Raw genomic sequence first — 21,041 nt, forward strand, 5'->3', positions numbered from 1 at the left:
TGCTGGCAGGTGGGACTAGATTGGGTTGGGATATCTGGGTCAGCATGGGGGGGTTGGACCGAAGGGTATGTTTCCGTGCTGTACATCTCTATGACTCTCTCGGAGAGGTCCCAGAGGACTGGAGAATAGCCAACGTTGTCCCTTTAAGAACAGCAACAGGGATAATCTGGGAAAGTACAGGCCAGTGAGCTTTATGTCAGGGACGTTATTGGAAAAGATTCTTAGAGACAGGATTTACTCACATTTCAAAAAACATATAGAGTGTATGTGCATGAGTGCAACTGTGCGTATTTGTGTGCCTGTGTGTGAGTGCGTATTTGTGCATGTGAGAATGTGTCTGTGTGTGTGTGTAATAGTGTGTATGTCTGCCAATGTGTGAATGCACGCATGTCCATGTTTCCCTGTGTGTTTGCATGAGTGTATCTCTGTGTTGGTGAGCATGCCTCTCTACGTGTGTGTGTGTGTGTGTGTGTGAAAGAGAGAGAGACTTACAGCCTTGCTTATGGCTTGTACATCACCCGCTCATCAATATACAAGACATGAATGGGAAAAAAAACCAGCACCCTTGTTGGGACAGCAAAGAGCCACATTTGGTCATAATTGAGATAATATAAAAACACAGAAACCAGGAGGAGGCCATTCAGCCCTCTGAGCTTGCTCCCCCTTTCAATATGATCACGGTTGATTATCCAACTCAGGCCCTGGTTCCCACTTGCTCCCCCAAAGTATTTGAATGCTCTAACCCTTAAAAACCATATCTAACTCCTCCTTGAAAATGTTCAATGTTTTGCCTCAACAGTTTGCTGAGGCAGACAATTCTACAGGTATTGGTCATGTGAGAAATCTCAGCATCTGGGGGCTCTCACTTCATTCACTGCAACCGTGACCAAGCCTTTCTGCTTGTCTCCCAGATGCAGTTTGCGTTTCTCTGTGAGATTTGTACTTGGTTATAATCATGGGTTCACGTTCCAGAGAATCATCAGTATATTGTTGTTCTTGCAGTGTTTCTGGATGGAGAATACCCAGGAGTTAATAAAGTATCGCAGTCAGATGAGTCAGCCTCCAGAGTCCATGTTGAGGGTGCTCAGGAAATGACATCAGCTGCTCTGTTCCTTCGAAATGCCCAGCGACACCACCCTCTCCTGGCTGTGGCTCTGAGTTTAGGCCTACTCTGCTTGAGGATGAGAGCTGTGTAAATTCTCACTCTGCTTGTCTCCCCAGCCTTTGCGAAGGGGGCATTTTAGACTTGTGGCTGAGAGTGGGAGCTGGCCCCTGAGCCTCGTGCTCTGCTGTTATGTGCCTCTGCTCCTTTCCTGGTCTGGTATATGCCACACTCTCTTCCCTGAGAGGGCACAGCGGTGTGAGATTTAAAGCAAAACTGAAACTACGGGCCTTCCAAATACATTTCTCCTTTTGTATTTACCCTTTTGAAACATACTGACATGTTAGCATTATGTAAATAAACTACACCTTGGTATCAAACTCTCAGAATCCTCATTTCATCATAAATCTCTGATTTCCTTATGGTGTGTTATCTCTCTATGCAGTATCCCTGACAACATTTCATCCTCTTCCGCCACTTGTCTCTTCGAACAACTAGTGTTTTTCGTTTCTGATTTACAGCATCCACAGTTCCTTTGGGTTTTTACTCTGTTCCACGAATCTGTACTTCTATTGTCGTAGAATGTGGCTGCAGCATCTCTGGAGACCCGTTGGTCCAAAGTTGTGGTGTTGATTTTTTTTTTTGTTTGATTCATTTGTGGGATGCGGACGTTGCTGGACCAGCATTTACTGCCCGTCGCTCGGTGCCCCATGAGAAGGTGGGGGGGTGAGCTGCCTCCTTGAAACCTCTTACAGTCCATGTGCTGCAGGTGGACGCTCAGTGTCCCTGAGGGAGGGAATTCCAGGATTTTGACCCAGCCACAGTGAAGGAACAGAGAAATATTTCCAAGTGAGGATGGGGAGTGGCTTGCAGGGGAACCTGCTGGAGGTGGTGTTACCAGAGGACACAAAGGAGCAGAAATTAGGCCATTCAGCCCATTGAGTCTGCTCCAACCAGTCAACAATGGCTGATAGGTTTGTCAATGCCATTTTCCCGCGTTCGACGCGGTGAGGTCATCGCGCAGCGCGAGTGGCGGTGAGGTCATCGCGCCGAGCGGGCGGGCGGCGTTCGACGCGGTGAGGTCATCGCGCCGAGCGGGCGGGCGGCGTTCGACGCGGTGAGGTCATCGCGCAGCGTGGGCGCGCGGGCTTGGAGGCGGTGAGGCGTGAGCGGGCGGACGTGGAGGCGCGCGCCGGTGGGGGGGAGGGGGGGGAAGTGAGCAAGGGGAGCGTCCAACGCGCGCTGAGGTAATCACGCAACGGGTGCAGGGGACGGGCTGAGCGTCGATGACGCGTCGCACAGGGGGCGGGGTGACGCCGACGCGTTGACATCACAAACAAGAGGCGTGGTGACGTCGCCGTTGCGGTGATTTTTTTTTAATTTCAACGTCGGAGACGGGGAGGGAGAGAGAGTGAAGTCCGCGGACAGAAACTCGGCAAACACGGATTTCCTGTGGGACAAACACACGGGGCTGGCTGCGAAGACGGTAAGGGGGGGGGATTCTCCCGCCCCCGGTGTGTACGATCCCCCGGGTGCTGCCCTGTGTCCGGTTGGTTTATTGGGTCTGGGGGAGGGGGGGGGCGGCCTTAGGCCTCGGGCCGCCGCCAGGCAACAAGATGGCGGCCGCGCTTCCCAAATGGCGGCGGGAGCAGCTCCGACCGGAGTCTCCCCTGCACCGTCTTCCCTCATTCACAACCGCCTTCGGATGTATCCACTAAAATAACATTGATTTTATTAACTAACAATAAAGTATTGAATGAAGGTTGTAGCGGTATCGTTGGGGGGGGGGGGGGGGGGGGGAGGGGAGGTGGTGTCCGGCGTGGCGCATGCGTGGCGCGCTGGGCTTGCTGGGAGTTGTAGTCCGGTGACCCCCCCCCGGGGTGAGAGGGTCCCCGGATGTGGAAGGACATAGCCCAGACCAGCAAGAGCAGGCCCTTCGGCCCACCATGCCTCTGCTGACCAATCTCATCTGCCTGCACATAGTCCATCACCCTCTCTCCCCTGTCAGTCAATGTATCTGTCTAAATGTCTCTTAAAGGTTGATTTTATATCTGCTTCTGTCACCTCCCTGGCAGCACATTCCTCCCCCCTCCCCCCTCCTCTTTCTCCCCCCCCCCCCCCCCTTTCTTCCCCCCCCCCCCCTTTCTTCCCCCCCCCCCCCCCCCCCTTTCTTCCCCCCCCGGCCACGCTTCTGATAATCTTTAAAATTCTAGCAGGTCACCCCTCAGCCTCTGACACATTTTGGCAAAAACAATCCAAGTTTCTCCCATCTCTCGTTATAGCGAGTGTACGCCAATCCAGCCAACATTCTGGTAAACCTCTTATGCACCATCTCCAAATTTTCCCCTTCCTATTGTGTGGCGACCAGAATTGCGCACAGTACTCCAAACATGACCAAACTGAATTTTTTTTTTACAGCTGCGGCATGACTTGCCATCTTGTATAACTCTGCCCTGACCAATGAAAGCAAATGTGTCATTTGCCTTATTTACCACTTTATTGACTGGTTTCCTCTTTTGGAGAGCTATGGACTTGGTCCCCTGTATATCAATGTTCCTAAGGGTCCTGCCATTTCCTGTATCCTTTTTTCTCCTTTTTAAAAAAGGACCTACCAAAATGCATGGCCTCACACTTACCAGGATTAAACATCTGCCATTGCTCTGCCTAGTTTCCAACTGATTTATACTGTGCTGTATCCTTTGACAACTACCTTCACTATTTCTAATTCCTCCAATTTACATATTGTTTCCTAAAACCTCCAGTCAGAAAACACCCCTCATGACTATCCTCTGTTCCATGCCCAAAACCAGTTTTGCATCCAGTTTTCCAACTGCCCCTGGATCTCCATGTGACTTAATCTTCTGGACAGGCCTATTGTGAGAAACCTTGTCAAATGTTTCAGTAAAGTCCAGGTAGACAATATCCACTGCCTTACCCTCATCTTCATCACTTACTCAGAAAACTCAGTTAAGTTTGTGAGACAAGACTTCCCCTGCACAAAGCCACGCTCACGAGTCCAGTCTTTTCCAAATGTGAGTAAATTCAGTCCCGAAGACAGAATTACCTATCACCGAGGTGAGCTGAAAATGTGTTGCTGGAAAAGCGCAGCAGGTCAGGCAGCATCCAAGGAACAGGAGAATTGACGTTTTGGGCATGAGCCCTTCTTCAGGAAGGTTCATGCCCGAAACGTCGATTCTCCTGCTCCTTGGATGCTGCCTGACCTGCTGTGCTTTTCCAGCAACACATTTTCAGCTCTGATCTCCAGCATCTGCAGTCTTCACTTTTCCCTATCACTGATGTGAGTCATGTCCTTCTCCTGCCCCAAGATCTTTACTGTCTCTTACCTCAATCTGCGCACCCCCCAGTATAGTTATAACCAGACTTCCAACCCATTTCGCAACGAAAGCTAAACTTCTATTTGCCTTTTTAATGACCTCAATGCTAACCTCTTGTGTTTCATGCATATTAGCACCCAGGACAGAAGAGGGAGGCTGCTTGCAATACGTCAGTGCAACTGGGGAACTGGAGGGAGTAGTCACAGCTTCTTTGACCGCCTCTGTGCACGGATCGCAGGCTAGGGAGTGATTGCAGAAGAGAGACAGAGCGTTGCTTGTTTCCCTTTGGGGACTGATGGACCAGTCTTTGCTGTCACTGCTCAGTTCCCAACTCTATGTGGTCACTCTGGTCTTGAATTAGATGCATGTTAAATTCTACCTTGCTGTGTTCACCCACCTCCCCAGGACTGGAGAGGTCACCTCTTCTGTAGTCAAGTCATTCTGGGTCTACTACTTAAAGGTAGAAGCCGGGGGAGGCCATTCAGCCCCTCGAGTCTGTTCTACTTTATCGAAAAAACCATAGCTGATCAGCACCTCAACTCCATTCACTCAGCACTCATGAGCACTTTTTGTTTCTATTGCAGATGCCTCGTTTGAGGCGGTACCGTTCGTCAGACCGGGAGAGCCGGGACAGTTACCATGAACGTTACAGGAGGAGTAGACGTGGAAGACGCAGATCGCGCTCACGATCCAGAAGCAGTGATCGCGATCGACAGCATAGGAATGAAAGTTACATCAGGTCCAGGAGGTTTGTAAGATTTCTCCCTGTTGGCAGGTGAACAAAAAATCTGTTTGACAAATTTGTAACTTGTCCTCTGCCTGCCTGTTGGTTCTAGCAGTGGCAATGGGATACAAGTGCCTCCCTGCCAGTTCTAACAGGGGCAGTGTAAATGTGTAGGTCACAAACAATCTGTTAGTCCTGTCGAATAATCGACTCCAGCCTTCTGCCATGCTGCTGTGAGGATTAGGAGTGCAGATCTGTTTATATAAGCTGGTCACGCTACTGTTTGAAATGGCTTCAGCTTTGTAACTTGCTCAAACGTGTAAACTAACAGCAGGAGGAGGCTACTCAGCCCTTTGACCCTGCTTCTTACAATCAGGTCTGATTAATCCACATTTCTACCTATTCCTATTCACCTTTTGCCCCCTTGCTTATCAACTCTGTTTTTAAAAATATGCCAAGATTTTACTGCTGCTGCCTTCTGAGTGTGCCAAGGATTCTCAACACCCTCGATAAGAAAAAAAAATGGGTTTAAACACTGAGTCCCAGCTGTAGGATTTCCTACAAAGAGGAAACCCCCTCTCCACATCCACCCTGCCCAGTCCCCTCAGGATCTTCAGTCAGATCGCCTCAAAGTGCCAGCAGATACAAGCCGAGCCTCCAGGTATTTATTTAGTAAGCCTCTCGGGTATTTACATCCTTCCTTAAATAAGACCAGTACTGTGGACACACTACTCCAAATGTGGTCTCCCATTGGCCTGAAGCACAATCCCCCTCCTTTTGGATTCCGTTTCCCCATGTAGTTAAATATTAAAAATGAGCACTCTCGACCTTTTGTGATCACGCACTAGGATAGTCAGATCCTTCTGCCATTGCTCACCTTTTGAGATGTGCTTTTTATTCTTTTTGCCAAAAAGAGCAATTTCATGTTTTCCACAATCTACTGCATGGACCTGAACTTTGCCCACTCTCTTCACTTAACCTTATCCCTTGTGCAACCCTTGTCTTATTCACTATGTGGAGGAGTCGGTGTTGGGCTGGGGTGGACAAAATTAAAAATCGCACAACACCAGGTTATCATCCAACTGGCTCATATGGAAGCACTAGCTTTCGGAGTGCTGCTCCTTCATCCGGTAACTGCAGCAACTACCTGATGAAAGAGTGGTGCTCCAAAAGAACCGGTTGGACAATAACCTGGTGTTGAGATTTTTTTTAACTTTTGTCTTATTCACAACTGGCTTTCCTTCATGTCTTTGTATCATCGAAAAATTAGGCAACCATACCTTCAGTTCCTTCATCCAAGGTGTTTGTATAATTTGTGAAAGGTTGAGGCAACAGCATTGATACCTGCAGCACAGCACTCATTACATCTTGTCCTGGAGATGTACCGCACAGAAACAAACTCTTCAGTCCAACTTCTTCATGCTGACCACATATCCTAAATTAATCTAGTCTCTTTTGCCAACATTTGGCCTATATCACTCTAAACCCTGCCTATTCGTGTAGCCATCTAGATGGCTTTTAAATGCAGTTTCCTCCAATTCTCTGGCAGCTCATTCCATAAACACACCACCCTCCAAGAGAAAGTTGCCCCGTAGGCCCCTTTTTAAATCTTTCTCCTCTCAGCTTAAACCTATACCCTCTAGTTTTGGCCTCCCCTACACAATGGTAAAGACCTTGACTGTTCACCCTATCCATGCCCCTCATGATTTTATAAACTTCTATAAGTTCACCCTTCAGCCTCCGATGCTCCAGGGAAAACAGCCCTAACCTATTTAGCCTCTCTCTATAGCTCAAACCTTCCAACCCTGGCAACAACTTCATAAATCTTTTCTGACCCCTTTAGCAGGGAGACCAGAATTGAACACAGTATTCCAAAAGTGGCCCAACCAATGCCCTGTCCAGCCACAACCTGACCTCCCAACTCTTCTATTCCACACACTGACCAATAAAGGCAGACGTACCAAACACAGCCTTCCCTACTGTTGGAGAAAAGTTAACATTATTTGCCTGGAAGCCATTTTCCTGATTCGGCTGAGAGTTCCATTTTGTGTCCCCAGCCAGAACTTTGCTGGCCATGCATTCCTTACTATGAGGTCATGTGAAAGGTTGTCTTTATCTTCCTTCTCAAGATAGTGTCTCCTCCCTTTGCTGAATGTAGGCTGCAGGCTGTAGAACCAGTCAAGCTGACATAGACTTTCCTTCTCTAGTTATTGCCTCTTCATGGTCATTCAGCCGATTAGGGATATCTCTGCTTAGTATTAGCAATCTGTGTAACTAGAGCAGGTGGTGATACCATTGATCTGTCCACTTGTGGAATGTATAATAGTGCTTTAGTTTTGAACTTAATGACTAACCTCTAATTTAGTACCAACTTGTAAGCATGCCAAACTGTGTAATTAATGGTTAGCTCCTAGCTGTTTCCTCTATATAATTTGGTAGTATCCTGATGTACTTTGGAATAACACCGAGCCACAGTTAGGACAGTGAATTCCCCATGATATATCATGTATTAAATTAATCAGTTTGCAAGGTCCGAGTCTGAGAGTTTTCTTCAACACCTACTCTGTGTACTTGCGACTGCATTTCCAACTGAAAATGACCCTTTGATGCATACTGTTGCTGGCCAGTCTTTCCATGTTATAGTTAATTTCTTTCCCATTAAATCTGTAACAAGGATATTCAGTCATTTAAAGGAAGATCTGTAAATGGAAGAGTTTATATTAGACATTCGTAAGGATAGATTAGACGTGAGCCTCAGCTGCTACCAGGATGGGTGCTTGTTGTCTGTTGACATGTTGTTTTTATATCCAGGCTAATACTGCGCCTGTGGGTAAGGTAGGTAGCAATCTGTAACCCTGGGCACTGTCTTTCTGATGTTAGAAATTAAAACCTGCCAGCTCCTGAGACCATCTGTTGAGAGGTGTTTTGTCGATCTAACCATTTCGGTTAACGAGGGTAATGTTAAAGAAGATGGGTGTTTGTTCAGACATGCATGAAGCTCACCGCTCTGAGACCTTGGCATATTTCCATGAGCTCTGTCACTTTATAAAGAAGTGTTGCAAGGCTAAACACAGTTTGCATTGTTTGGACCTCAAGGTAAACTGACAGGAACTTAGCACTGATAATGAAAACCCTCTCTGCCTCTCCTATATATTTATTTGTATCTTGGGATGTGGGTTTTACTGGCCTATCCCTAACAAACCCTTGAACTGATGGGCATACTCAGCCATTACAGAGGGCAGTTGACCACATTACTATGGGTTCAGAGTCTCTCACAGGCCCAGACCTTCCTGAAACCAACAGTATATGGATACGTTCGTGGTCTCATTACTGAGATTGAAGGCTTAAGTTGAAACCCATGTCCTCATGGCAGTAACCTCGGATTACAGATTTGGAGATGCCACTGTTGGACTGGGCTGGACAAAGTTAAACCTCTCTCAACAGCAGGTTAGAGTCCAACAGGTTTAATTGGAAGCACTAGCTTTCAGACCATTGGTTGATTCATCACCTGATGAAGGAGCGTCGCTCCGAAAGCTCGTGTGCTTCCAATTAAACCTGTTGGACTCTAACCTGGTGTTGTGTGATGTTTAACCTTGGATTACAGGTCTAGTGACCTGACCATTATGGACTTATCTTCCTTGGATCCTGTTGCTTTTGGACAGGGTGGTGCCAGCAATGTTTGTGCTCAGCCCATGTAGCCCGGGTTAGCTCCTCTCTGCTGTTCTGGTTAGGTTTAAGGCTATCCCGCTGTTAGTTGGTTAATCTCTGTTTCTCCACTTCCTCCTGCTGGTTCTGACGATAGTATCGAGCACTGTTCGTGTGACAGACGACTGTACAATGAAAGGAGGTACTGTGACGCTTACCGGGGTCATTACAGCCGAGACCAGGGAGATGGCTACCATGAGACGGACTACTGCTCTCGCAACTCGTACGACTACCGTCGCTCACAGGAACGGGACAGGAGCTACAGGAGTCGGAAGAGCAGCAGACGTAAGCACAAACGGCGGCGGCGCAGAAGCAGGTCATATAGTCGCTCCTCCTCGGTGAGTACGCTCAGCTCTCTGTTCTAGTATGTCAATAGCTTTTTCTTTTTACAGCCCACAGGATTTGGTAAGTAAAGCCATTTTTTTATTCTGCTTTTTTTTTTCTGGTTGTGTGGACTGTTTTAAGGTGGAACACTCGCACATCCCCACAAGTTTGATGTGGTCTTTGTGTTTGTTGTCTGTCGGACAGCTGTAATTTAGCTTGTGGCTATCCAGGCAACTCTCTTTTTTTTTTGTTCATTCTTTCTTTGATCTTCCTTGTAAAAGGAGCAGATATGTTTGCAGTAGGTTGTTTTGTGGTAATGGGCTGGCTGCCTTTTTGAGAGCTGTCACTCAACCGCTGTGGAGGAGGTAGGTAGGTAGGTAGGTGTGCCTGATTCTGCAGTTTAGGGGGGTTGCTGGGCTGTGCAGTTGGACCCTTAGAGGTGCTCTTGTTTATTGTGACCAGGCTGCAGTGAGGAAGTAAGAGCTGGGAACTGCTCGCATTGTGGGAGGAGGGAATTGGCATGGCTGGCAGAATGCTGTGTGGGATTTCCCCCCCCCCCCCCCCCCCCCCCTCCCCCTTCCAAATCCAGCCCTGATTAGTTTTGTGGGCACCACTCCCAGCCCCACAGTCCGTGTCCTTTTTGATGTGGGGGATAACTAACCACCTGCTCCTTTAGTCTTTCTCGCATCTCCTCCCCTCTTCCCTTGTCCCTCCATGCTGTAGCCCAGGTCAAACCCCCCTCCCCTGAGCTGGCTAGGTAGCTGTGTGAGTTCAGTGACTGCCTGCCTTTACAGGCTGAACAGAATGAAGTTGTTGTATTCCCTGCTCTAGCTCTGTCAATGCTGTTACACTCCCACCACCTGCCCTCACCTTTTCATTGTTTCAGGCACTAACATAACTTGGGCCTTGAGGTAAAGGTGTTGAGAGGAGCTACAAAGTTGGCCATGATTTAAACGTGGTAGGATTGGTCATAAAAAGGAGAGCATTTAACAATGTGTTGAGTGTTCCTGTCTCTGCATGTGTGTGTGCGTGTGTGTGTTGGTATGTATGGGATTGTTTGTGTTAAGATAGGAGTTCAGCTTAGTCTTACGAATGGAAAGTAATGCATTGAACAGTTCATGTGACTATAATGCAGAGTAGGGGCTTTTTTTTTTGTAGGGAAAGGGTTGCAGTGATATTACATTGTAAAATGCTGTAGCTCCAACAGCGATCAAATTGACACCAAGCTGACTGACTGGAACCTGTTTTGCTAAAATCCAAGCTTGCTGTGTCTGTGTTTGCTCCGAACATCACTTGCCAGCCTCCACACTGCAGCTTAGCTGGTGCCTGCAGCTGCTTGTTTGGTGGGTTTCTAGTTGCTGCGCTTTAACCTCTAACCCAACATGCTGTGGGTGACAGTGAACAATAAATGGGTTTGTCTGGTTCTCCTGTGAAATTCCATTTGCTGGCCAGGGAAGCAGGAGAGGTCATTGCTGAATATTTGCACTTGTCACTTTTCAAAAAAAATAGTATCACTGCAACTCAATTGGGACGTTTATAATTGAATCTATTAAATCAGTTTTAATCATTAATTTATTGGGAGCAGTGGTTAGAAATTGACGTTGTAAATTAAATCTTGCTTACTGTACTGGATGGGGTGGGAAGGTGTAGGTGGGGTTTTGAAATGTTTATTTTTTCATTTTCTGAGTTAGTACTGTGTATCTTGACATGTTCCCTTGCAATATCCCTATCGTTATATATCCTATGTGGGCGTATGAATTGCCTGGAATCTTGACAATCTGGCAATCGACCACTCCATCGCTGCCCCCCTTCTCTACAATGCGAAAACCCCAAACCATCCAATGTGGCTGCTGGTTTGAAAATGTGTCTCTCCAATTGGCTTGGATGATGGTTTGATGCGCGCCTGTGTGTGTTGCTGTCACCGCCCTGGCATCGGGGATTCTGCGTACACAGCGGAGTCATCAGAGCAGCAGAAGGGCCAAGAGTGTGGAAGATGACAACGAGGGCCATCTGATCTATCGCAACGGCGACTGGCTACAAGAACGATGTACAAGCTTAAATCGTAACTTCCTTTAGCTCTATAGTTAAGATCCCAAAAAAAAAGTTGCAGACCTCTCATTGCTGTTTTTTTATTTTCTAATTCCCTTCCTCCTCCTCCTGCTTTTGTTTTTATTTGTTTATACTTGTTATAATTTATCCTAAATGCAGGAAAATAATATTGTACAGAAACCTTGTTTTCTCAGCAGATGGTGTTATATGCTTTCTGCTTCAGACATGTGCCTTACTTGTACTGACAAGTGAAAACAAACTGTATAATGAGATGAGGCTTTGTAATTTACTTCAAACTGATTGTCTTCTTAAATGTTGCATTCATTCAGTCCTGTTACAGAGGCTCATTTCATTTCCTTTCTTCTTCCCTCGCTAGATGAAATTGTTAACACTTTAGGTGAAGGAACCTTTGGCAAAGTTGTACAATGTATTGACCACCGCAGGTATGCTGACTACACCAGTCTCTCTCTCTCTCTCTTTTCTGACTGTTACTTTGTATAGTGAGGTGTGTAAAACATTAACCAGTGCACAAGCCAGTTAACCTGGTACTCAGTTACTGATTACAGTAGATCAGTGGGGACTGTGGTGAGTCACCTCCTTGATCTTACTCTGATCACTCATGGGCTGTGGGCATCACTGTCTGGGCCAACATTTATTGTCCATCCCTGGTTGCTACTGAGAAGGTGATGGTGTAGCTGCCCTGAACCACTGTGGTTCTTGTGGGGTCAGTCACGCCCAGTGCCCTTAGGGGGTGACATTCCAAGATATTGACCTAGCAACAGTGAAGGAACAACAATATATTTCCAGATCAGGGTGGGGAGTGGCTTGAAGAGGAACTTGTAGGTGGTGGTGTTCCCATGTATCTGCTGCCCTTGTCCTTCTCGATAGGACTGGTTGTGGATTTGGAAGGTGCTGTCTGATGAGGGTCTTTGGTGAGTTTCTGCAGTGCTTCTTTAGATGGCACACACTGCTGCTGCTGAGAGTCGGTGGGGGGGAGGGAGGGGATGCTTGTGGATGTGGGGCTGATCAAGCAGGGGCTGCTTTGTCCTGGGTGGTGTCGAGTTTCTTGAGTGTTTGTTGGAGCTGACCCCATCCAGGGCAAGTGCGGAGTATTCCACCACCCTCCAGACTTGTGCCTTATTGATGGTGGACGGGCTTTGGGGAGTCAGAAGGTGAGCTACTTCCTGCAGGATTTTAAGCCTCTGACCTGCTTTTGTCGCCGTTGTATTTCTATGGCACCTGCAGACTTTGGTCGGTGGTAACCCTCCTGCTGCCTGGGTGTTGGCCATAGATTGAATTGAGCTTGGGTTGTGATGAGCCTTGAAGAAGAATTCCATGCTGAACTAGCACATTCACCCAAGGTGAAAGGACAGTAATGAGCCATTCAGCCCAACTTGGCAATGCTGCTGTTTATGCTGAGCCCCAGTCTGTCTGCCATGCCAGCGGATCTAAAAAGATCCATTTGTAAACTGCTGATTGATGTTGAAATGTAACTCGTAAGGTGATGGTTCCATCATCTGTTCACAGGGGTGGTTTACAGGTGGCCCTTAAAATAATAAAGAATGTGGAAAAATACAGAGAAGCTGCCCGACTAGAGATTAATGTACTGGAGAAAATTAACGAGAAGGATCCGGACAATAAATTGTAAGTAATTTCCCTTCTGCTATCTGTATATTTTGCCCTGCCTTTCCAAATCCCACATCTTTTGAAAGATGTCCCAGCCAAGCAGCTCAAAGTGACTGTGATGGAAGTGAGCAAGGAATCCACCACATTTCATATACCTCTTCACGATGTTTGTAGCAAGTCCTAGCTGTGATAATGGCAAGTCATTACTATGGGGGAAGATGGTCAATCTGGAAGCAAGGGGCCAAGCAGGATCTTTGGGCAGTTATGCAGATAAGCAATAGCCATGGCGTCGAACCTCAGTGGAGATATCCAAAAGGCTGACGGGATGGGTTTGGAATGGCAAGTTGATGTCGTTGCAATGCATTGTGTAAATGAAGTGTATTCTTTCTGTCTCCCCTCTTCAGCCAATGTGTACAGATGTTCGATTGGTTCGACTACCATGGCCACATTTGTATTTCTTTTGAATTACTGGGACAGAGCACGTTTGATTTCTTGAAGGATAACAATTACACACCATATCCTATTTACCAAGTGCGCCACATGGCTTTCCAGACTTGCCATGCTGTTAACTGTGAGTATTATTGTGACAAACTGGTGGCTGTATCTTGTGTGTCAATCACAGAAATGTCTGCCACTTTAATCCTTCCAGCAGAAAGGGTAGGCCATACCTTACAGTGAAAGCTGGGGTTTTAATCTCTCTACTGAAGATGTTGCTGTTGCTAGTTCAGTGGATTGCCTGTTGTCAGACAATGATCTCTGTTGCCTAACCTTTCCCTTTTCTTTCTCCTTTTAATAGTTTTACATGACAACAAGCTCACTCACACTGACCTGAAGCCAGAGAATATTCTTTTTGTAAATTCCGACTATGAAGTTGTGTGTAATGTGGAAAAGGTATGTGTAAACAATGGGACAACCGAGTCATTGACACTTCTGTAACATTTGCATTACCTTCCAAGTGGTTAGCAAAGTGATGAGATTTCATTTCCATTTTCCCACTTTAACAGAAACGTGAAGAGCGAGTGATTAAAAACACAGCGACCAGAGTTGTCGACTTTGGCAGTGCCACGTTTGACCATGAGCACCACAGCACAATAGTCTCCACAAGACACTATCGAGCACCCGAAGTTATTTTAGGTAAGTATTCACCGGCTTTAATCCAGTACTTCCCAAACTTTCCTTTTTTCTCCTCATCACAGCCCCGTTATAGTTTGAAAGTTGCCGAGAGCAAAGCTGTTTAATCCACAGCACTTTTGAGTAAACAGCACCTAGCTTGCTGTTAGGTTTTGAAGGATGTGGTTTTGGCTTACAAGATCAGACAGTCAGGCCACACCCCACTTATAAAAACAGCAAGCTACGGGTCATCTATTGTCACTGTCACTGTTGGAGTGGAGCTTGCTGACCTCTGAGATTTGTGATCCACCATTTCAGAAGTCTTTCTCTAAGCCCATTCTGTTGTGTGTAAAAAGAAACTTTGTATAAAGACTGGCAGTACATCACTTGGATCAGGGAATTGACTCAAGGGGGGAGAGGGTGGGCCAAAGCTGTGGTGAGCAGGAGGAGTCAGTTTAACTCTCTTTAAATATGACCTCCGTCACTTGCGCTACATCTAACATGGTGGCACAGTGGTTAGTACTGCTGCCTCTCAGCGCCAGAGACCCAGGTTCAATTCCTGCCTCAGGCAACTGTTTGTGTGGAGTTTGCACATTCTCCCCGTGTCTGCGTGGGTTTCCTCCCACAGTTCAAAGATGTGCAGGTTAGGTGAATTGGCCATGCTAAGTTGCCCGTAGTGTTAGGTGGAGGGCTAAATGTAGGGGAATGGGTCTGGGTGGGTTGCTCTTCGGAGGGTCGGTGTGGACCTGTTGGGCCGAAGGGCCTGTCTCCACACTGTAGGGAATCTAATTCAACTAATGTTGCTTCTTTTCCAGAGCTTGGGTGGTCCCAGCCATGTGACGTGTGGAGCATAGGATGTATCATTTTTGAATATTACCTTGGCTTCACACTTTTCCAAGTAAGTTTGTGCTGAATTTGACTGGTCTCCTCTGGAATAATAGTTCTTGGTTCTATGCTGAAGATGTCCAGCGCGGGTCTGAGGGTATAAAAACCTGTGTAATCCTGCTGTTTTGTGTTGCTGCAAACATCGCCACCAGAATTTCATTTCACAAACCTCTATCCCATAATAAATCTTTCAATTTGGTGCAATGCTGAGACACGGGCAGAGGTCAGCTAACTCGCACATTCTGCCTAAGTGGTCACTGGTGGGCATCAGGGCATCTGGGCTGGACAGAGCTCTGCAATCCCTGTTGTGAGCGCAGAATTAGTGAGTATTGGGTTAAAATTGCTTTCCCTTTAGTTGCCCCACTTTTGGCCTGCCTTCAGCTGCCTACACGGTCAAGGAGAATTGTCTAGCTTTGTTCTTGGTTTCTCAGAGATCCTAGTATTGAAGAGATGTGTAAGATTTCTATCTCCTCTTTGCAGACACATGACAATCGAGAGCATTTGGCCATGATGGAGAGAATCCTTGGTCCAATCCCAGCACGTATGATCAGAAAGACCAGGTGGGAGCCACATGTCAGCTACTGCCCAGTGGACATTAGAGTTCTCTGATTTACTAGGGGCAGGGGAACTGTGTATACACTGTCCTGTGGTGTTGTATTTGGGGACGGAAGAGGGCTGGCAGTTGTGGTTTATATGGTAGTGTGGCATAATGAGGGATAGAGGGCTATGGATGATGATGATGATGGCTGGGGTGTTTGGGGGAGGGGCAGGTTTCCGTATTGTGGTATGTTTTTGTGAGATGTAGACCACCAAGTCTCCTCAGTTAGTCCAGTTAAAATATGTAATATTGACATGTTACCATTAATAGGAAACAGAAATACTTCTACCATGGCCGCCTGGACTGGGATGAAAGCAGCTCTGCAGGAAGATACGTACGAGATAACTGCAAGCCATTGAAAGTAAGTTTATGAGACTGAAGTTGTCTGTAGTCGGGGTTCTCTCCACCCAGGCCAGAAACATTTTTACTGAGTTCAAGGCACTGACCTTAGATTCTGTGCCAGTAACTCTTTCAGTTTGAGATCCCATTTTGCTGCACACACCGTCCTCTCTAATTAAAACCCAGTGATCTGATGGGGCCAGCATCCTGAGGGCTAGCAGTAAAGAATTCCAGAAACCCCACACCCTTTGGCCAGAACAAAGTCCAAGGGAGGAAGTCTATAAATCGAGCAGCCGTGGTCTGGGCACACGTCACTGAACTGAAGCTTGGCAGTTATTGGATGAATGGAGGCTTGCATGTTACCCGCTAAAACCCATTTCTCTGAACAGATGGGTTGATCTAGCTGTAAAATGGTGCCTCCTTATACCAGAGTACCCAACAGAGAGTGCCCCATTGTCTATTTTAATCCTGCCGTTGTTTCACAGAGGTCACTTCCATCTTGGAAACGCAAGGGCTTAGCAGCCCAATGTATTCAACCCCTGTTCAATTCCTTGTAGATCTTGACCCATGGTTTTGACTTGGAGGAGTTGAATAGTGAGTGTGGGTTTTGGTGTCCTCTCCTTCTGTTAAGCAGTTATCTGCTGTGTTCAAATGCTCTGCACCATTGAACACTTTTACAAAGTGTAAACTGTGGCCCATGCAATGGGAAGCTTAGGAGAAAGTGATTATTTTTTTCTCAAACTGGTATTGTAAATTAATGGGGGTGTTGTTCTTTTATTGTTCAGCGATACATGCTTGCCGAGAGTGAGGAGCACTGCCAGCTGTTTGATTTAATCGAGAGAATGTTGGAGTACGAACCATCCAAAAGGATAACTTTGGCAGAGTGCCTGCAGCATCCTTTCTTTGACTGTCTCAAAACCGAACAGAAAAACACAAAAGGCTGGGACTCCAATCGAGACATCAGTAGATGACACAAAGCTGGGCTGGGGACTTCTGGGGGGAGGGGGAAGAGAGAAGATCCTTTAGTTTGTTTGGGCTTAACTTATTCCTTCAAACTGCTGCCCGTCTCTCCCTGGGCTGCTGTCTTCAGAATGGATCCTTCACCTGTCAGAAGCAGAGTTTTGAGAGTTCCAGCGATCAGCAGTGAAGCTCCAAGATGAGAATAGGAGAGCAGCTCCATTCCCCTCCTCTACTGGTTTCTCTTCTGCTCACTGCGTGTGTGTTTTCATCAGAGCCCCAAACGCTTGTGCTCCACGATGGAGAGACTCAGTAAAGCGGCTCAGTGAGACGCTGCAGTGTAAAGATAGCTGATTGGACTGGATGCCTTTGTAATCAACCTGCTGTTGGGTATGGTGCCTCCTTCCTTCCACCACACTGGATATGTGGCAGCTTTCAAAATCGAGGCACTCCGGACTTTAAGGAGGTGGTTGTTGACTCTGAGCTCGCTCGCTGCTGGTGTGACTCTGAACATCAAATGGAAGACTCTTCCCCACCAGCGAGAGGACAGAGCAGTGCAAGTGATGTTTGCAACATGTGAATTGCACTGTAATTCTGCAGATCTGCCATTGTCACAGCTCAGCACCTCCCACTGTGTTTACCTTCCAGCTCCCCCCCACCCCCCACTGTAAATATCATCTCGAGGAGAGTCTCCTGCTGGTTTATGGGAAAATTGCCATGACATTGAACTCTGGGTTGTAAATCTTATTCCCGTCTCCCCTTCCCCCACAATCCCCATGTTTACAAGGTTTCAGCAGCTGTGTTTCTGTAGATTACTGGAGTGGGACGATGTTACAGAGAAGGGTTGGGCACTTTTTGTGGTGGTTTCAATAGGTTGACCTGATATCTGCTTTACCATCAGTGTTTTTATAATAAAAAAAGCTTTGTATTGTCTCGGTGAAAGCGCTGTATCTTGAAGTAAGACAGGTCCATGAGCAGGCCCTGAAGAGATGGAGCCATGTGGGCACTAACCCCCTCTGAAACTAGCAGCTGGAAATGAAGAGTGGAATAACTGGAGGGAGCTGGCTCAGGGGCCAGTACAAATGATCCACTTCAGTCAGATTGATGTTAAGGTGAAGCTTGTTAAATTCATCTTCTGTTCTCTGTAAAATCAAAGAAATGCAGCAGGAGTAGGCCATTCACCCATCAGACCTTCTGTGCCCTTGGAGCTGGTCTGATTGTGCTCTCAACATCCACTTCCCTCCCCTAACTCCCTCAGATCTGGCGAGCTCAGCCTTTAATATGTTAAATGGCCCAGACCCATTCACTGTGGGTGGGAGGGAAGTCTACCCTCTGATAGAGGTAGGTCCTTCTCTTTCTGCCATAAATTGGAGCTGGGCCCCCAGTTGTAGTCTCTCAACGTGGAACAAATACCCTCTCTCTATATCCACCCTGTCAAACCCCATTGAATGTTTCCTGTTTCAGTTCAGTCAGCTGTCAGTCTGGTAAACTGTCCAATTTGCTCACCAGTCCTCACAGGTCAGCCGCCTCGTGACAGACCAGAAGATAGAGCAGCAAAACTAGGCCATTTGGCCCATCAAATCTGCTCTACCATTCAATTATGTCTCTGAGCCCTGTTCTCCTGCCTTCTCCTTGTAACCCTTTCACTAATTAAACCCTATCTCTGCCATATTCAATGACTTTGCTTCCATGGCCTTTTATGGCGTTGAATTTTACAAATTCATCACCCTGGAGCTGAAGAAATTCCTCCTCTTCTCCATTCTCACTCTCCAGGTTGTGCCCTCAGGTCCTCATCTCTCCATGTTCACACTATCCAAGCCCCTCAGTACTCTGTAAGTTTCAATCAGATTCCCCCTCATCCTTCTAAACTTTCATTGAATGCAGACCTAGAGTCCTCAACTGCTCCACGTTAGAATTCCTACAGTGTGGAAACAGGCCCATTGGCCCAACAAGTCCACACCAACCCTTTGAAGAGAAACCCACCCAGACCCATTCCCCTTACCTTATATTTGCCCCTGGCTAATGCACCTAACCTACACATCCCCAAGGGCAACTTAGCACGGCCAATGGACCCAACCTGCACATCTTTTGACTGGGAGGAAACCAGAGCACCCAGAGGAAACCCACGCAGACACGGGGAGAATGTGCAAACTCCACACACAGTTGCCCAAGGCTGGAATTGAACCAGGGTCCCTGGCGCTGTGAGGCAGCAGTGCTAAGCACTGTGCCACCGTGCTGTGCCCTACGTCCCTGGGATCATTCAAGACCCTCTTCCAAGGCAGCGCATCCTTCCTTAGAAACACAATCTGACCAGAGCTTTATACAGCCTCAGCAATATTCTAACCCTCTTGAAATGAATGTTCACATTACATTTGCCTTCCTAACTACCAACTGAACCTGTATCTTAACATTGAGAATCCTGAACTCTGACTCCTAAGTCCTTTTGCGCTTCAGATTTCCAAAGACATTTTTCTAAACTGGAAGAGGCTATGCCTCCTGTCTGCCTACCAAAGGGCATAACCTCACTTTCACATGTATTCCATCTGGCACTTGCCCAACTCTCCTAGCCTGCCGAGGTCCTGCAGCCTCCCCACGACTCCTTCATTACCTGTCCTCCACCTATCTTTGTGTCATCTGCAAACAATGCCCTCAGTTCCTTCATTCAGATCATTAATGCATAATAAGACTAGCTGTGGTCCCAACATGGACCCCTGCGGAACTCCACTAGTCACTAGCTGCCATCGCCCCTCTCTCTCTCTCTCTCTCTCTCTCTCTCTCTCTCTCTCTCTCTCTCTCTCTCTCTCTCTCTCTCTCTGCCTTCTGTCAGTCAGCCAATCCTCTATTCATGGTGCTCCTGTGGGGCACCTTGTCAAAGGCCTGATGGAAATCTAAACAGATCAAGTCCACTGGCTCTGTTTTGTCAAACTTGCTTGTCAGCTCATTTTCTGGAATTTAGGGAATATTGGAAGATTGTATCCAATGCATCGGTCGGGTCTCCAACTGCTTGCTTTGGAGGGCCAAGCGTGCAGACCTTTTAGATGGAGGGACTTGGTTGTGAGTCCCATTAGCTTTTTAGTTGTACTTGGTTAGTCAGAAGTCGCGTGATCGCAGGTTAGAGCCCAACTGGCTCATTTGTCATCACAAGCTTTTGGAGCGCTGTTACTTTGTCAGGTGACTTGACGGGGGGACAGTGCTCTGAAAGCTGAGATTTCAAATCAACCTGTTGGGGTCAAGTGACTTCCAACTTCATCTGACACTGGTACTTCCACATCATACTCGGCTAATGATGGGGATTGCACCTCTCTCCTCCTTCCTTCTCGATTATTCTTGGGACCCGGTATGAAGTCAAATAGCAAGTACTCTGTGAAAATCTCTGCCGTGTCTTTGTTTCCCATTCTTAATTCCTAAGCCCTTGTGCTCTAAGATGGGAGGCCAGCAATCTTAGCAACTCTTCCATCTTCTGAATCTGTGGAAGCTTTTGTTATTTGGTTGTATCGCTTTGTAGTTTACTCTTGTATTCCAGGCTCTTTAGGCCATCCTTTGCTCGTTTCTGACATTTTCCTAAATGTCTCAGCTTCCAATAGTTACTGAAGTATCGTGTGTCTTTTCCTTTAAATTTTATACCACACTTCGCCAGGGGTGCTGCATCTTTCTCCTGGTGCCTTTTTCAAGGGCATATATCCTTGAGTTTTGAAAAGTTGTCTTAAATACCTGCCACTACTTTTCTGTTTTCTTAACCAGTCCACTTTAGCCAATTAGTCCATAATACCCTTTAGTTTTAAATACGAGTTTCAGGCCCCACATACTCACCCCTCAGTCTAAATGATAAAATGGCTATCACCTTACCCTGCACAGCTGGTACACCTTTAGGAACTAAGTCTTCAGGGTGTCTCAAAGTCCAGTGTCATGAACTACCTTACAGGCACTGCATTATCTGAAAAGCGAGAGTTTCAATGTGGCTTTGAGTGTTAACTGTTGAAGGCTATTTCATAGAAGAATCCCTACAGTGTGGGAACAGGCCATTTGACCCAACAAGTCCACACCAACCCACCCAGACCCGTTCCCCCTACCTGATTATTCTACATTCACCCCTGACTAATGCACCTAACCTACTCTATGGGCAATTTCCCCAGCCAGTTCACCCTGACATGCACATCTTTGGATTGTGGGAGGAAACCCATGCAGACACTGGGAGAATGTGCAAACTCCACACAGATAGTAGCCTGAGGCTGGAATTGAATTCGGGTCCCTGGCGCTGAGGCAGTAGTACTAACCACTGAACGGCCC

General features: G+C 47.0%; 1 protein-coding gene across 1 annotated transcript; it reads left to right on the top strand.

The window, feature by feature from the left end:
* Window positions 1–2,452: 2,452 nt before the first annotated feature.
* Window positions 2,453–17,687, top strand: clk2a (CDC-like kinase 2a). The gene is made up of 13 exons (XM_072548821.1): window positions 2,453–2,588; window positions 5,022–5,185; window positions 8,964–9,204; window positions 11,144–11,237; window positions 11,616–11,682; window positions 12,767–12,883; window positions 13,270–13,436; window positions 13,662–13,756; window positions 13,870–13,999; window positions 14,791–14,873; window positions 15,341–15,420; window positions 15,729–15,819; window positions 16,583–17,687. The coding sequence occupies exons 2-13, from the start codon at window positions 5,022–5,024 to the stop codon at window positions 16,766–16,768; spliced, it is 1,515 nt and encodes a 504-aa protein (XP_072404922.1). The 5' UTR covers window positions 2,453–2,588; the 3' UTR covers window positions 16,769–17,687.
* Window positions 17,688–21,041: the final 3,354 nt, after the last annotated feature.

Source organism: Chiloscyllium punctatum, chromosome 28 (assembly GCF_047496795.1).
Source record: "Chiloscyllium punctatum isolate Juve2018m chromosome 28, sChiPun1.3, whole genome shotgun sequence".
NCBI lineage: Eukaryota > Metazoa > Chordata > Chondrichthyes > Orectolobiformes > Hemiscylliidae > Chiloscyllium > Chiloscyllium punctatum.